This window comes from Trematomus bernacchii, unplaced genomic scaffold (assembly GCF_902827165.1).
Source record: "Trematomus bernacchii unplaced genomic scaffold, fTreBer1.1, whole genome shotgun sequence".
Taxonomy (NCBI): domain Eukaryota; kingdom Metazoa; phylum Chordata; class Actinopteri; order Perciformes; family Nototheniidae; genus Trematomus; species Trematomus bernacchii.
The window spans coordinates 14,202,047-14,220,521 of record NW_022988050.1 but is presented as its reverse complement, the minus strand read 5'-3'; the positions used below and the strand labels follow the sequence as shown (position 1 = coordinate 14,220,521).

At 41.8% G+C, this 18,475-nt stretch overlaps 1 protein-coding gene across 1 annotated transcript in view; it reads right to left on the bottom strand.

Moving 5' to 3' along the window:
- The window catches only part of tbx21 (T-box transcription factor 21), a 24,257-nt gene extending 5,782 nt beyond the window's left edge, over positions 1-18,475 (bottom strand). The window contains exons 1-4 of the mRNA XM_034119402.1: positions 17,647-18,475; positions 3,349-3,503; positions 774-895; positions 380-538 (exon numbers count right to left, since the gene is read on the bottom strand). Of these exons, the coding sequence (XP_033975293.1) occupies positions 380-538; positions 774-895; positions 3,349-3,503; positions 17,647-18,194 (984 nt within the window). The 5' untranslated portion in view covers positions 18,195-18,475. The remainder of the gene's footprint in view (positions 1-379; positions 539-773; positions 896-3,348; positions 3,504-17,646) is intronic.

The following is an 18,475-nucleotide window of genomic DNA, read 5'->3' as shown; positions in this document are numbered from 1 at the left end:
TTATCGATATATACAGCACGTATTGTGGAGCTACAGCAGGTCAAACAAGGTGAAGTGACTTTTAGTTGAACTCAGCCACTGTATAGTAACTGCTGTGAACACTTACAGTAGATTGAAGGATTGTTAATAAGAGTGTGTGCATTTTCGATGCGCACATGCATTAACCAAAGCTTCTATTTAAGCATGACTGTAACATGAATCATTGAACTCTATATATAAATAAGATGGTGGAGAAGAGATGCTGTTGTGAATTCAGTAGATCTTGCAATAAACAAGTGTGGAAATTAAATAAATGAAGTTTCCCTAATCATAGGTAAATCCGTGTCAGAGTGGATTTAACATAAATTCACAATTACAAAAAACTATGAATAAGACTTACATCTGCATTTTGATAAGCGGTGACAGCGATGAACTGATTCTCGGGGAAGATGAAGGTCTGAGCTTTGGATGAAAGGAAGGGGTCTTCAGAGCCGTCCTCCTTCACCTCCACGATGTGAAGGCGAGGCTGGTACTTATGGAGCGACTGGAGCACGATCATCTGAAGAGGAAAGACAGGTATTTTTTACACCTTTTGACAGAAAATAAATTATAATCAAACAGGAAATGTAAAGAAAACAGAGAGAAAATAAGGCATTTGGCTGGATCAAACCAAGTGTCCAAGGAACCTAATACTACTATCTTATTTGTGTATATTTCAAAAGTGTAACACAAATTAGTGTTAATATCATGAATGAAAAGACAAAAGGTGGAAGGCAAAGAACAGGAAATTGTACCTGTCCAACATTATTGGTGCTGCCCTTGTTGTTGGTGAGCTTGAGTTTGCTGAAGGACACTTCCTGTCTCATCCAGTGAGCTCCTGTGTTGGGAGAGTCAGGGTGCGTGTACATCCGGTTTCCTGTAAGTGCAAAAAAACACCATGAGCAATATGTATTACATTTTGAGAGTATTTCTTTTGCCCATAACACTCATAAAAACATAATTATTGATGCTTTTGGACACTTATTTGATGCTAATATTTGTCCAACACAATACATCGCTCTCCTTGGTTGATTAAGTTTAAAGGGTGGAATGTGAGGAGCTGTTTTAAAAACAGTCCATTATGTGACCTACAATCAAATTCATCTCAGTTAAAATGCCATAGTTTCCATCCCTTTTATATTTAATAAATATTCTTATTGCAGGATATTATCGCAGCGACATGATGTCTCACAGCCTTACCACAATGGCCTTGCTAACCTTTTACGATCAGACCACATAAATGAACTATTAAATTTAATTGACAAAAGTTGTTTTACCACAGTTTCCACAACTGTAGCACATCAGCAGTCACCTTTCCCCAACACATGGTATACGTGTGACAACACCCTGTACTTTCTCTTTTATTTCTATAAATGTGGCTAATCCTCAATCACACACAACATTTAATCTTGGCTGACTATTGTGTTTTTTTCTACGAGGTGTGAACAGGAAGAAATAGTTGTTAAACGAAGAAATAGTTGTTCAACGGGGAGAACGTAACATGGATTGAAGCAGAAAACTGCTATGAAATATCATCTATCTCCAGTATGCCATCCTTTCATGGGCTAAGAATATCCCAAATACTTAATTTATAAAACTGTAAAGAAACAATAACAGGTAAGCAAAAACAAAAACATGGGAGATGGAAGAATTTCATTGGGCAGCTTCTAAATTTGAACATTAAGAAGCAATGTTGATACACAATCCTGTAGATTTATTTCATAGACAATTTGCGATCAAGATACATAAAACACAATTTAATTCTGATTGACAAACTTTCTCAAACCTAGTTTTGCATGTCTGTCATGCAACAATAGTTATTAGCTGACATATGTACTGATACAATACATATGCAATAACTTAATATTGGCCAATATATAATATATATGTCTGGCTCTTTTTGAAACTTGGTACATCGAATAGGCCATGTTTTATGGAGCTGATAACATCTGCACTAAGGCCCATAAAGCTTTTTAAACCTAAATGCACTCTTAAACTTGTTTTATTTCCAATTTATTTTAAGTAATTGATGCTTCTTTCCCCACCTTCTTATCCAACACCAACTTTCACAGTCTCTGTCCCTCCCTACAACCCCCTGGACGCCATTCTCCATCCACCAGATGCCCTCAGACTTTTCCGACCTGTTCCAGTCACCTGACTCTCTGCTTCACCTGCTCACCTGTTTCCACTCTCCCTCAACAGCCCTGCAGTATTTAACCGGCCCATTTCCTCTTGCTCCTGCTTTTTGTTTCCTGTGCTCAGAGATCGGGTTCTTTTCACTGCCAACCTGTTGTCAGCCGGTAAGCCTGTTCCTGACCATTTTCTTGAGTAAGTTTCCCTTTATCCTATCTGCCTGCCTGATTTTGAGATCTCCACCCATTGCTGCTGAAATTCATTATCGTATAACCTACATGCATGCAGTAAATTAATTTGTTTCTTTACATTTTGTATTATTTATAGCTGTAAAATATGAAGGAAGGTGACCTAGGTCTTAATGGCCTACAAAACAAATATCCAGTGAATTTAAGCCGGTATAATCTACTATAAAGTGACAAAAATGAACTCATAATTACTAAAAATGTTTTCATTGGACATTGATTACTTCATAAGGGCCATCATTTAGACATAATTGTAGCCCATTTAGCTTTAAAGGAATATTTACCCAGCAATGCATACTTTCTGAATTGCTCACACAATCTCTGCAGGATGTCAGAAGAAGCTGTTGACCTCAACAACAGCAAATAGAATCTCACACATGTCCACAGAAACCTCTCAATACTTGTGTATGGTGATGCTCATCTTGGTTTCTCTAATGTATGCATGTAGGTTGGTTACAATATTGCTAACTAAACCACTTCCTCAAAAAATTCTTCAATTTTGCACGCAATAAGTTGCATGCTTCCGATTATTGATTGTTAAGGGTCTCTGCTCCTCAGCTGGTTGTAGATCATATACTTTTGTCAGAAAATGCGAAACAAAATGTGAGCACATCTTTTTTTTGTCCATTTATGGCTATGGAGCTAAGTGTCCGATTTGTTAAGGTCCTACAATTGGCACAAGTATAACGTAAAACATAAACAATCTTTGCAGCTTTAAATAAAAAATACATCAACTTAAATGATGGATAACTTCATGAACAATTATTGTCACTTTAATTCAAGGGATGTCAAATCGATAAAAAAACAAACAGAGAAGACATTTTCTCGGTGACTAAAAGTACTCAAATCTTTAACTTAATTAAAGCAAAACCACATTAAGGGAGAAAACTCATAAAAAAAAGCAGCAATCCATTGACTTTCATTTATTATCCTGTGTTTTGATTTAAAGTACCTGGCATGTTGCCCTCCGCTTTGCCACACTGGACCCACTTGCCGCCCTGGTACCTCCAGTGGTGCTGATCCGCCAGAACCACGTCCACGGAGACGTTATAGTGAGCAGACGGGTCTAGAACACTGATGTTGAAGCTTAGGAAGGGGAACATCCTCCTGGATAAACACACGGGGAGAAACAGGATTAATCATTTTTAGCATGTATCATTATTTGTTTGTTTTGGTATTGCAAAGCAAAAAGTTACTTGACCAATCAACCAATATTTGTTTGCATTAATTTGCATGACGTTTGTCTCCACAACTGCTTTAAAGAAGAGAAGAACATGCATGTACTCAACATGAGGAACAGCTCAGGGCAATATTTCCCATTGGGAATTGAATGCTCAAAGTACATTTATGGGAATGTAAAATACATGTACGACTACTACTAGGAGGATTTGACCTACCGAGATTGTGCAGTATTTCTTTTTCATTTAAAGGGGACTTTTTCTCTGCCTTGAAAGACCAAGAAAGAATTAAAGAAGGCATGCTTACAAATTGCAAAGTCAAAGTGATTCACGGTGTCAAATCTGAAACTATAACCACATGCAATAGTGCAAGCTGTTTCAGGAGAACTGTTCTATAGCTGACATGTTTATCGCATTGATGTCCTTTTAGATTAGTAAGCTTTATTTGTGCAGTTTGTCCTTATTTTAGCACCTAATACTTTAAATCACTCTACATTCCCCCAACCCACAGTACCGAATATTTAATAAGTAAATCCGTTCAAAATTTAGAAAGTGAAAATGAAGTTGCACTTAATATCAAATGCAAAAACAATTCTGTGAATGGATATTCTACAATCTTGAAAGAACAGTATATAGACGGAAGGCAGGGAAGTGATTTCCTCTAGCAACTAAAGGATCAAGAGTTTAGTAGAAATGGACGAGAGGTGGAGGGGATGGCTGACAGTGGTGTGTGAAGGTGAATATGTAATACTGCTGTTAATAAAAGATGCCACCACAAGCTGCTCCTGGTTGCTGGAGCTCTTTACATGTTGAACTCAGTTTGAACACTGAAGCCTTCAGTGAGACGAGGTAACCGGGAGGTCAGGGCGTCCCCGGGCACTGCGGCACAGTGAAGAGAGGCTGGGTTAAACCAAGAGCAAGGGGACACACACAAATGTATAAGACATGGACACTGAATACACAAAACCACACGCCGTGATAGACATTTGTGAGTCTAAATGTAGTGTAGATAGAAAAGCTCTTAGTGCTTCAGGATAAGCAAACATGCATAGAAGCTCTTATTTAAAAGAAATTATAAAGAAAAAGTAAACACATCACTACGCATCAGTTTTACCAATGAGTTGTATCATCTTGCAGTAGATCGACTTCTGTATATTTGCTCATTTGCATTGTTGCTGAGAGGATACAGAGCTCTTGTGGTAAATGAGAAGCTAAAGCTACCAACCTATTAGCTTAGCATAAAGACTGAAAACGAATGCCCTGACTGGGGTTATCTCTATGTGCCATGGTCTTGATTTGAACTAACATTGTAAGAAATTGGTTAGTGAAGGTGAGTGCAGTTTGAATGGTAAAAATCCATTCCTCACGGTGGTGTAACATCAGTCGGCTATAAGCGGAATGTTGAGAACATTTCCAAATACATTCTTGAGATCATAAAACACTTTTTTATTGTGTCATATTACGAAGATATCAGCTTGATGGACATAGGTCCCTCGGAACATGGATATGTTTCAGGTGGCTTTGTCGAAAGGGAAACAATGCAAATAGTCTGCAGCCATACAGTAGCCTACTAGGTTCTTCTTTAGCAGTGCATTGAGCTAATGCTAACATCGGTATGCCAACATGCTCACAATGACAATACTAACATTCTGATGTTAAGCAGGCGTTATATTTGCCATGTGAACAGTCTTTGTTTAGTGTGTTAGCAGGGTTGCCAACTTTGGGTACCTGGCTGGAGTGAGATTTTGATATCATGGGTTTAATTGGGTTTAATTACACATATGCGCACGAAATGACTGCTATCGTGTCAGCAGCGAGACCTTAGCATATATATAGGATATATATACAATATTGTAGTGATCACTGATTCATACACTGGGGTTACATAATCCAATCATGAAACTACAGGTTGGGGGTACTGTTTCCACACGGACATATATTGGCGCGGTTCCACTACAGCGCGGAGCCCCCTTTAAGAGAGCTGTGACGTCAGCGGCCCGTCTTTGGTTGCGTTTCCACTTGGCCTAGTACCGGCTAGCGGGTCCTAATTCACAGTTTTTCTGGCCTCATCAAATCGTGGTTCTAGGGCCAGGAACAATGAGGCTGAGTCGGGCTGAGTATGCTAAACTAGAGAGAGAATCGCTGGCAAGGGAGCTACAACTACAACAAGATGGACATATTTGACCGTGATTTAATTGTAATACACGTTTCAAAATGATGCCGAAGTAACAACATACTGATACCGGTTAGTAGAAACCATGAATTAATGCTTTGACAAGTCTGCAGACAGACGGCAGGCGAAACACCTTTTAAAATGCGTGTTTTCTAAATGGAGATTGGCTAAGCTAACGCAGTATATGCTCCGACCGTCCACACTCACAACAACGGCCTATACAGACATAAATAAAGCAGCGACTGTACTCGCCATGACACAGGCAGTCTGTGGTTTGTACTTGTTTAACTTTTGTCTAGTTTCTGAACATATATGAGGAGCTGTGAGCTCTGAGTGCTAACAGCTAACGGCTGTGTTGTTTTTCTGGGGTTCTCATTGAAGATGACGTCACGGCTCTGCCTACACTGCGTTACTATAGATACTACCCCAGTTCCTAAACTGTAATGGAAATGCGCCATAAAGTGAGCCAGTCCTAACGAGGCCTAGCCATACCGAGCGAGGCCGAGCGAGGCCGTGTAGTGGAAATGCGCCATATGTTGTTGGTACTTACTGCGTGCCCTCCCTTTCGCTTTCTCTTGTCTTCCCGGGCTGTGACCCGACAGCATGTGCATTTCTGCTGCTCAATAAAGCCAGCTTTGTACCTTCATTGCACCGCCTCCGACTCCCTTCTCTCGGCACTACATTGGTGACCCCGACATAAGTCTCGCGAAGGATCCGAGACTGGACCGAACACGGCAAAAAACAGACACTGTTTTTCTCGAAATGCCGGAGATTTTTGGGGACGTCCATGGCTGCCACGTGCACACGGACTGTGGCTCGGTGCGCCCTCCGGAATGGCCGCGGACAACGCTCGCCATTTCCACGGCTTTTCGGCACTGGGGGACAGCAAGCCTTCCATGGAGCCGATACACGACGATGCCTGGTTTATTCGGGACATGCGGCTGCATGTCCAGCTGCGCTCGCTAACGGCTAACGGACAGCTGGCGACTAGCAGCTAGCGGCTAACGACATCCGACTGTTAGCCCCTTTTTTTTTGTGGTGCCGGAGAGGAGGTTCGATCAAGTCTGGTCAGCCTCGTGTGGATCCTCTCACAACTTCGCCCATCTGTTTTTAATCATGGACAGGACGACCTTTTCGAGTTTTTTTCTGGTGCCTGAGAGGAGGTTCGACCATGTCTCGTCGGCCTCGTGTGGACCCTCTCGCTTTTTCACCACCTCGACGGCGGCTTCGGACGTCGCCCATGCCTTCTTCGGTCCGTGGCTGGCGCGCTTCTGGACCCCGTCTCGCCTCGACTCTACGGTTTCGGACGTCGCCCATGCCTTCATCGGCCCGTGGGTGGCGCGCTTCGGGACCCTGTCTGGCCTCTTCCCTCGCCTCGGCTCCTTCCTCCCGGGGACACGGCTCCTTCCTCCCGAGGACTTCGTACCCGCCGCCGCTGTGCCTTCGCCTGCGGCCGGGCAGCGCTCCTCCCTGCTGGGGACCACCGGGATATTCACGCCCGTCCCCACGTCGCAGCACAGCGGCCCTGTTTTTTATGGCTGGCGGAGGTTTTCTTCATTCGCCACGACGCCTACCGCGGCCCCCTTACGACGGCCCGCCCCCCACCCCCGGTGGGGATGCCCTCGCCCTCGTTGGGGCTCCTGCCCTCTTCTGCAGCCCCCTTCCGACGGCCCGTTCCATGGCCCGGCCCTCTCCCGCGGCCCCGCGCTTCTCCGCACCTGTGGTGCTTCCTCCCGGACGTGAGGATTGTGCCATGTTTGAATTCTGGGGGGGCTTGTGTAGTGATCACTGATTCATACACTGGGGTTACATAATCCAATCATGGAACTACAGGTTGGGGGTACTGTTTCCACACGGACATATATGTTGTTGGTACTTACTGCGTGCCCTCCCTTTCGCTTTCTCTTGTCTTCCCGGGCTGCGACCCGACAGCATGTGCATTTCTGCTGCTCAATAAAGCCAGCTTTGTACCTTCATTGCACAGCCTCCGACTCCCTTCTCTCGGCACTACAATATATACAAATACACAATAATGGACACAGACTATAAAGGGCACACAGTTTCATTCACTAATGAAAGTCAAACATGTTTGTTTCCACTGTTTTATTGTGTGCCTGCATAAGCAATTAATTGACTTATCGTACGATAAATAAAAATGAACTCGATAACTTTTCTGACCTCGATAAATTGCCATTTACATGAGGATGTGACTAGCAGTTTGAAAGGATGTACTTGAATTATTATTATATATTATCATTATGTCAGTGGTCTAAAATGGTCATACAACGGTGCCGACAATATTATCGTTTATCGCAATAATTTCCGGGAAAATGTATCCAACAAAATTAATTATTGTGAGAGGCCTATACATGAAACACACACACACAAACAAATCTACAGACTTACTCCAAACTGCCAAATATATGAATTAACACACTCTCACTCTCATATACTCTTTGACTCTATTTTGGCCTAGTAGAACAATAAGCAGCAGACTTTTACTTTGTTATCATTTCGCATGCGCAATACGGGTCGGCAGTTGCGGCTCCAGAGTATTTTTGTTGGGTAATCTATGGTAGGGCTAACCCATACAGTGGTGGGGCTCAAGTCAGTATTTGCAATGTAATTACATACACGCTCCCCCGACAGTGAAACACCACGCGTGAGGTTTAGATTATTTCCCTGTCTCAATCCAAATTGAACTGTATGAAATAAAAAGGCACATTTGTCTTGTAGTAAATTAAAAGGGCGACCTGGAGCCAATCCTGCAATTGCCCCACAAGTGAAAGAGTTGACATGCTGAAAACCCAACCCCTGCAGGGGGGTCTGGGGGATTCTCCCCCAGGAGATTTTTTTAAATACTAACATAAAATACACATTCTGGTGTAGAAGAAAAATAAATAAATCTATTACTACACGACATATTTAAAAAAATGAATGCCATTTTCGTTTTGTGTTACTTTGTTCTGAAAGCTGAACCTGCTGCTCCTCACAGAGAGAAGAGGGAAGAGGCTGTGTGAATTACTTTACATTGTGGATGAGGGTGGATAGCCCCCATTGTTCTGTGTGTCAGAATGAAAGACAGCCCACACACCTATCAATCATCAAACCGTGGGGTCTTATTTCATTACGTGTTGATTTCTATCAACACGTAATGTTGTATCGATGTATAGAGATGTACTACCGCAAAAGTATTCTCCGTCGGGACTTCCTGCAACAACACCACGCCGTTATCGTGATTCTGATTGGCCAGAAGACATTATCAAAGATGTTCTATTGAGAAGACGATCACTACGTGACAAAAGTTTTCAAAACCGTTTCTAGTCTTCGGTATTCTTGTTTTTGGCGTGAGAATAGTTTGGGCAGCGTGAGAGCGTGAGATTGAGAGTGAAAGCGTGTGTCACACGCCAGATGCGTGAGAGTTGGCAACCCTGGTGTTAGCATGCTAACATGAGCTAATCCGCCCTAAGCCAACAGTAGAGCTGATGCTCATGGGAATACATTATCTTAATTATGTTTGGATATATGTATGTCTCTGGCATTTTCCCATTAACCAATATTGGATACATAAAACAAATTGGCCTGATGGGGCGAGAGAGGAAAAAAGGATAACCTACGTTAGAATGTATCTTGGATGGATATCTGTGCCAAATTTTAATGCAATCCATCTACCATTTGTGTACAAAAAAATCAAAAAGATTCAACCTGTGGGTGGGGCTATGGCAGTGGTTCTCAAAATGTTTTGGTCTGGTGCGGCCCCTATTTATTATTCATTATCCAGGTCCCTAACACCCGCCATCAATTAAAATGGTGGCTAAGTGTTATTTCCTGAACATTAAGTCTCATAATAAAACATATAATTAAATGCATAGTAATAGGTTTGATTAAACTACACAATATTGATCTTCTCATTTAACTCTGAAAGAGAACAAATAAGGGTACTTCCCAAGATAAACTTGGCTCAGTGTCTAACTGGATGTGGACTGATTCATTCACTTCATCCTCATTCATGCTATGTGTTTGCATTTGAACTTGCGCTGCACTCTGGGTCTATATGATGTCCCCTGTAAAAAATAAATCAGGGCAACATGTTTGACATTTGGCCCAGCTGTTTGACACAGGCTAATAGCACCTGAGGCTATGGAGCATTTGTAATGAGTGATAGGCAACCAACACCACCACTGAGTTGCATACAGTGCATGGCTAAATTAGTCAATGAGTGCAAGGACTGTACACAAAAGAGAAAAAAAACGTACTTGTCAGAAACGCCCTTTTCTTTCTTTTAAAACGTGTTGCTTTGGGTGGAACAGATAGATAAGATCTTATGTTTCCAGTATTTGATCTCTTGATGGTTTGTAAAACAGAGTGTAGATTTCTAAAAATAATTCAGTTTGAAAATGCAGGCAACGCCAATGTTAAGAAGCGAATGTTGGCAGTTTAGGCAAACTACAAACACTGTGATCTCGCACTGTCTTCCCTGAAGCAGTTTGGTTTAGTGGTGTAAATACAAGGGAGGTGTGAAGAGACACTTATCCCTCCTGTTTGATAACGTTTGATAAAAAACTACAGTTCTCAACTGTTTAGGAAATGATTAAGGCTTTTTGTTACACCCTATTACTGAAACTCTAGATAAATCATTGGCATAAGCATTGAAACACTACTCAGCCCAAAGAATCCTCACATACTTGCTAAAACATTAACACTGCTTTCCAAAAAGTCGAAACATGGGTTATTTTTGATTGTCTTAAAGAAAATGGAATGCAAATATCACGATCTTTGCATGCATACTTTATTTGTTTCTTTGAATTTGCCTTGTTCATTCTAATTTGTGACTTTTTTTCCACATGTTGAATGACAACATGCATGCACACACACACACACACACACACACACACACACACACACACACACACACACACACACACACACACACACACACACACACACACACACACACACACACACACACACACACACACACACACACACACTGGTAAGACAAACCCTGCCCTGAGCGGTCCCAGTTGGGTCTTTCTGGCTACATGGCGAGTCCAGTTTAACAATCAATCATAGTTCTGGGTGAAACCGAATCGTGGCAGCAGCTCTTCACTGGCTCGCAAAGAACAGGTGAAAGGTCTCCTCTTCCACTGCACAGTTTAATACAAGTGAAAACAGAAACTCTGCTGTTCAGCGTATGAATGGATCCACCCGCCTACACTGTGCGAAAGTCATCTAGAAGGAAGATGAGTAGTTATCATTTTTGCTTCGTTGATATTGTCGATTCACTAACACTAAAGCCTTTTATAGGAAATCAGAACTTGGCAGGGGGAAACCATAGAAAACACAACACAGAGAGGTATTTGCATGCGGGGGCGGCACTTGATGCACCAAATTTAGAGAGGGAAGCTGAAAAACACAGTTAGTGGTGGTGGCGTGGTAAAGAAGCTTCATTGCCTTCTGACTAGTTTGACACACAGTTTCCACCTCAGAAACCGTTTGCTTGTTTGCAGTACATTGATGCACAAATCCACTAGCTTGAGCACAAGTAGGAATCAAACCTGCAGCTCCACAGCAACCAGACAGACTCCCTAACCAACCTGCCAGGGTGCTGCTCTGATTCACTGGAAACCTTGACAGTAATGAAAACTGTCTGGCACTGTGATCCAGGTGTTTGTATACGCACATGAATACTCATAACTGTAATCTTTTCATCAGAGCAAATACCAAAGAAACAGACAAGTGTGGTGAACCAGCCAGTAATACAGAGAGAGACAGTACCGCTGGTGGTGACGTTTAAGACAAAATCAAAATAAACTGAGTGGATGTTGGAGAGAGAGAGGAAAGGGGGGGAGGGTTTGAGTAGAGAAAGAGCGCGGGAGGGGGAAACAGAGGTTAGAGAAAGGGAAAAGGAAAGAGCAGAGGGTGGAGCGAAGGGAGGGAGGTGGAGGGTTTGTCCTGGGGATGCACGGCAGAAGAGGAGAAGAGGAACTAGATATTCACCAGGGAGAGGACTTTTCTACATGAGTGCACCCGCTGATTCATCCAGACAGGAGTTCAGGTCCAGTTTTTGTCACCGTGCGTACACTTGATCATCTGTGACGAAAACATGCCAGTCTACAGCTGCTGCCGGACACAAGCACTCTCTAACAGACACTCCTGCTTCTCTATTGACCTATTGCAGAGGAACTCAGTGCCTAACATTGGTGAAATGTACATTTTGTTGTACAGGATGTCATTTGATACTGCTGATTTCATGGTTCATGCCTCATAAAGGATGATGCTGGTGTTTTGTTTTTCTCTTATCTAGAAATCTGATTGAAAGACCAAAACCAACAATGTGTTCGTCTCTTTCTCAATACTTCCCCCTGGTGCCTCAACATCATTTGTAAAAAATTAATAATAATAAAATAGGAATACAATACAAATGTTTGTTAATTTGTATTAAGGCTCACCATCAGCTGGGCACTGTAGCTTTTAGCATAAGATGCTAAAACAAGAGTACATTTATTTTTGGACTATTTTCAGCAGCGGATTAATCTACATTTGTTGATCCAGTAAGTATTTGTGGAAGCAGGTCGGTGTAAGTGGGATTGAGTCAAAAATAAACGGTGTGCGTGTTCATGGTAATGAAGAAATATGTCACCCAGTGCAACAGTGGCTCATTGATGTGTTTTATAGTTTCGGTACAGAAACAGAACTCTGTGAGACAGAGGAAGAACATTGTAGTCTTTGATGCACACGCAATACTTGTTAGTTGGATCAATATATTGTTTTGTTGACCAAAAGTTAAAAATTCTAACTCATAGTGAGAAAAATTGTCGTAATATTTGGAATCTAAATAATCACAATTAGCAGTTTATTTTCAGTCCTCTCAGCCTCCCATGTTTTAATTAACCTTCTTAGGAAAACAAATATTCAGGATCCCGCTGAAAAATAACAAGTTGAGGGCCTGTGGCTCAAGCAGCGGTGGGTTTCACCACTTGATAATTAGAAGAGTTATTTACACAGTAAGAGGAAGAAGTCATTTAGCTATTAGAATAGATTGCTACTAGATGTTTCTGTGAAAAGCTCCTTATGCACACATAAACAGCTGAACAGGAAGTGACAAGTCATGCTGCTAAAACCTTGAAATCGTTCCACTTCTGCTTTTATACAGAAAGAGTTAGTCCACAATACTTCCAAATATTCCTTTTAATAGTACCTTGCAGTACTTTTGATAAGAAATATAATGATTTGTGATTGTTCTTGTTAAACATTACTGCATTACATATTGAACATAAAAGAGAGAAGAGACCCACTCCTCCTTAGTGATTTGAAGTGATCATTTCCAAGATTTGACATACTTGGGAAGCATATGTGATTATTTAATGATGATTAAATTATAGTTTTACTTTGTAGGACCTAACTAAGCAGTATCAGTCCATTTATTTAAAAAAAAAACATTCTTATTTAAATCATGTATATTACATTACATTACTTGTCACTTATGAGACGCTTTTATCCAAAGCAACTTACAAACATTCAATACTGTGGGCAATCCCCACAGGAGCAATTGTGGGTGAAGTGTCTTGCCACAATATAAATAATAAGTGGTTATATATGTAGGCCAAAAGCAGAAACTTAAAGAATTACAATTCAGCTTTTTTGCGAAAAATGTGCTCATACTGTAGCAGTACTTGTAAAAAGTCCCTACTGTTCTTGGGAGCACAATAAATCAAAGGATTATTTCCTCTCTGAAAAACTACCAAACATCAGACTGATTTGTGTCACAGTTTGGACTCAGTGGAGCGGAGAGAGCAGATGAGCATGAATCCTCTTAGTCTGAAGTTTACCTCTGCATTATTTCCCTGAAAGATTTTTGCAAAAGAGAGAACTTAGTAGGTCTTATCTTCTTCCTTCAACACAGATGATCATGCAGAACTTTGCCAGCATGACTCGTGACTTATTGTCTTTTTAATCATTTTGCAGAAGTTTTTTGACGTTGATGATATGCCAATAATTCTTAGTGGTTTTACGCTTGTGAAATTAATCACCACTCAACTGTTAAAGGGGCCCTATGATGCTTATTTACAGGTTTCATATTTGTAGTTTGTGCCTTTACTATGACATGTTTACATGCTTCAATGTTCAAAAAGCTCTTCATTTTTCGTATACAGTACTAGCGAGATTTCAGTCTGCTCTGATTGGTTAGCTGGCAGGCTCGGTTGTGACAGTTTATGGCGCTTTTCCACTGCAGGACCTAGCACGGCTTAGCACAGCTTAGTTTGGCCTTGGTAGGCCAGGCTCACTTTAAGCTGCGTTTCCATTACAGTTTAGTAACTGGGGTAGTTACTATAGTAACGCAGTGTAGGCGGGGCGATCGGCTGTTTGGCAGGCGGAGCGACGCTGCGTAAAACTGCTGTGACGTCATCTTCAATGCGAACCACAAAACCAAAACATCCGCCGTTAGCTGTTAGCACTCAGAGCTCACAGCTCCTCATATCTATTCAGAAACTAGACAAAAGTTAAACAAGTACAAACCACAGACTGTCTGTGTCATGGCGAATACAGTCGCTGGTTTATTTATGTCTGTAGGCCGTTGTTGTGAGTGTGGACGGAGCATATACAACGTTAGCTTAGCCTGACCGATCCGATCTCCATTCAGAAAACACGCATTTTAAAAGGTTTTTCGCCTGCCGTCTTGTCTACAGACCGGTATCAGTATGTTGTTACTTCGGCATCAGTTTGAAACGTGTATTACAATTAAATCACGGTAAAATCTGTTCATTTTGATGTAGTTGTAGCCCCCTTGCCAGCGATTCTCTCTGACCAATCAGCAGTCGAGAGTGTTTGCGTCACTAGTTTAGCATATTTAGCCCGGTTGTTGGCCCGGTAAGAACCTCGATTTTGGAGGGCCAGAAAAAAGGTGAAAAGTAGCCCTGAGCCGGAACTACCCCTAGTGGAAAAGCAAAAAAAAAAACGGGCCACCGCTTAAACCGTGCTGCAGTGGAAAAGCGCCATTAGAGATGTCCCAATAGAAGCATGGGAGTGATGTCACTATGTCACGGAAGAACACAAAGGAGTGGGAAAACCCAAAAAGGCACAATAGGACCCCTTTAAATGAATGTGCTTCTTGTAAATCATGTTTGGGAGAAGTTGGTTTTCTTGACTCACATCTAAACTATAAGCATACCCCAGGTGTAGTTTGGGTGAAACAGATGAACGAAGAAAAAAGCTTCACTTTCTCTTTTCAGTTTTAGTCATTTGATTAACTTTCTCACTATTTCAGAAAATCCCATGATTTTGCATTTGAAAAACCTCTTTCTGCTTTTTTCTCTCTTTATTTCTTCGTCCTGTGGACAACAGAAAAGTACATATTTACATCAAACTAAATGCCCTTCTAGACGTATGCAGCCTCGATGAACTCTGCCTTGGTGCATGAGTCTATAACAGCAGCGCCTGAAATGGCATCATCTACTGTGGTGATCTGAATTTAGCTCATGAGAAATGCAGATGAATTCGGCCCCCTTCGCTACAGGCCATGAAAATGTCTCTAGATTTCAAAGCCCATGTGTGGTACATGAGCAAAACTTCTGAGAGATCTGTCAGGCGATGCACCCAGCGTCTAGTGCAGGCTGAAAAAAAGAGAATCTAGTCTTTTACTTCCTGAACTTCAAAGGGGCCTCACTTTCTCAGTGTGGCCATCTAAAGGCTCAGTGGTGTTTGACCCATCTCTATACTTCTCTCTGGAGCTTCTTTCACCTTTTCTCCCACAGATACAGGGGTTTTGATTAACATTGCAGACCTTCAGACTCCTCTCTATAAGCCACAGCAAAATTATTGTAGGAGCCTGAACCCCAGGATAAAAATGTAAGGAGGATATCGCTTCTGATATTGAAAACTTCTTGTTTTTTGCACTGCTGAACTTCAAAATCGTGCAGAAGTTTTTTGTTTGTTAAAAGAAACAAAAGGCCTCCACGAATGTTTGGGCTTGGATGCCTGCAGTTCTGCATTTGAGCGAGGGATTGAAGAGAAAAGGGCGATAACATTTTAGACATTTTCGTAACATGAGGTTTGTGGTTTTTACGCAATATGACAATTAGCATTTGATCAAAGGTGGAAGGATAACACCTCCGCACCCATTTCCCTGTTCCTTTTGTTTTTGCCGGAGAGTTGGTACACTTTTGCTTAGGTGTGTGTGGGACTGTGTATGACTGTGTATGTGAATGCGTATGTGTGTCTTTAAAGGCAGTTTTTTTAGATAAAAAGTCATTTTTTTCTAATTATTGTATTTGAGAGCACACTGGCAGGCGTGATCTCACTCACACACACACACACACACACACACACACACACACACGACCACGACCACACACACACCCACGCACACACACACACAACAAACACACAAACAAAATACAATAATGGTCATTTCTTGTATACTCCATGTTGCAATAAAGACACAAGGCATTATCAGCATGTATTCAAGCCTTTGAAAGAAAAGATGGATGTAGTATCTTCATCATATTTTAAGAAACTACATCCTAAATGCCATGTAACTGCACTCAGAATATAGCTCTCTTGCAGTTCAAAGGGGAACTTTTTTTTTTAAATAGCTTTTAGAAAAACCTGCATATCATTTTTAAACTAGAACAATTACAAAAAGTTGTTAAAACAACAATTAAAATACACAATTCATTTGGAGTAATTATTTAATTAAAGGCCGATACGTGTGTGTTCCTACAATGGAAATATCAGTGTCCTATGATGTGACAGCGCACTTGTTTTCTGATCATTAGAAACCCATGGCCTGAAACCTTCTGTCAAACACAAGTGTCGCATATTAGTGAATTAATGCTCATCGACAGGCCGCATCTCAATGCTCAGTGACCCGGAACAGGCCCGCTCAGGGGCTCCGAAAGCTCGCAGACCCGGGTGCTTGTTTTTTTTATCTCAATTTCAGTATCATCGTCTCTACATCCGCCTACTCGAGATATCGCGTTGGAGGTTTAACAATCAGAAAGTTGGTTTCTCACTTGATCACATCTCCTTTTTAAATGAGCATCGAGAAGCCATAACAGAGATAGTTTTTCTCACTGATTTCGATAAAGTCGATCCTAATATAAAAATCACCGGGTATTATTGCAAAGTACTGCCTGGAGTAATGAGGAATTAAAATGCACCACTTACGCAACAAATGTAATATGTATTGATTTGCCTCTGGATTAATTTCCCCATGTTTTTTCGGGGTCAAGCAAATGTGTCAAAAGGTTTTCCAGCAACTCAGCTTGCAATTGCTATGTGCTCAATGACTTTTGACCAAAGCCATTTTTTTTTGTTGACGATTAACAAACAAAAAAAAAGAAAAGAAGAATAATAGCAAATTGTATATTGGAGTTTACTGAAATAAAATGTTAAGTAGGCCTAAGCATTTTTATTTTGACAGGACTATCCATTTATAATAATTTACTGTAAGCGTTTTCCATTACGGCTCTTATGTTAACTTGCAAAAGGAAAGCGTAAATCTATGATGCTAAACATGTTCAGAGGTGATTCTCATCAAATAAATAACGTAAAGCTGCCAACACCTCCGTCACCTGACGGCTGATGGGGATGCCTGCAAAGTAAACGGGAGCTAAATGATGAGTGAACCCTGACCTCCACTCAGCACAGACAGCATGACAGGGGTAATTTATTTCTCAGAAAAAAACTGTTTTCAAGTTCAGTTGTATAGGAAGTTGCAGTGTTGTGGTATGTGTTCTTTCATAAGATAAGAGTAGTGGTGGAGTGAATTTGAATTTGAAAGTGTAAAGCCAAGTAGTTTTTAAAATGTCCTTAACCTATTTCATCAAATCTGATAAGAGAGGGCAGTATTTAGTTATTTTCGGAAAAAAGGTGATTATTGTTGTCTGTCACTTACCTCCCCTGTTTGGTGATTATCATCTCGGTTTGGAACTTGTGGAACTTGGCCCATAGCGGGTAGTTATTGAGCAGAGCCTGGGTCTTCCCGCACACCTGTAGCCCAGGTAAAGGGTAGAGAGGCGGCCGCTGGTAGCCGTGCTGAAAGCTGGCCGTGTAGTTCTCCGGGGAAGGAGAGTACAAGTCTTTACCGGCTGTAGAAAACCCGTCTCCCGCCACGGAGATGTACCCCTGCACGGCTCCGCTTCTTGGCGGCGAGCGCACCCCGCCGTACGGACAACTACCGAGGGTCTGTGCGTAAAACCTGCCCGGCTGCGCTCCGTACCCTCCCACCGCCTGCTCCGAGTGGTACGGCAGAGCCAGGGCGTCCTGCCCGCTCTGAACAGAGTCTGGGTAGTAAAACCTGGCGTCCTGGATCCCCATTTTAAACTCTGCTAGATCCTTGCCGCCGCGGTGGAGGTGACTGCTGATGTCCGTGCTCTTTCCGAAAGTTTGCGTTTCAGTCCCATTCAACATACTGAGGTAAAGGTTGCCACCTATGCCGCCCATTAGCAGCCCCGCTCCCGGTCTGTGCGTAATGTCATAAGGCTCCGCTGTTGCGTCCAGTTCAATAAGAGCATGCACAATAAATACAAAGCACAAAACAACACTGTGGACTGTTATTCTCAGCAGCGCACAGACATGCCACAACTTTTCAAATTCAGTGTCTCACTCGGTCAAAGCATATCATTTAAGTGATCAGCTCACACCGCCTCATTAGGATATTTATCTATAAACTTTGTTATTACCCGTGCAGCTGATTGTCTGATTATTTTGACGCGTGGAGTCGC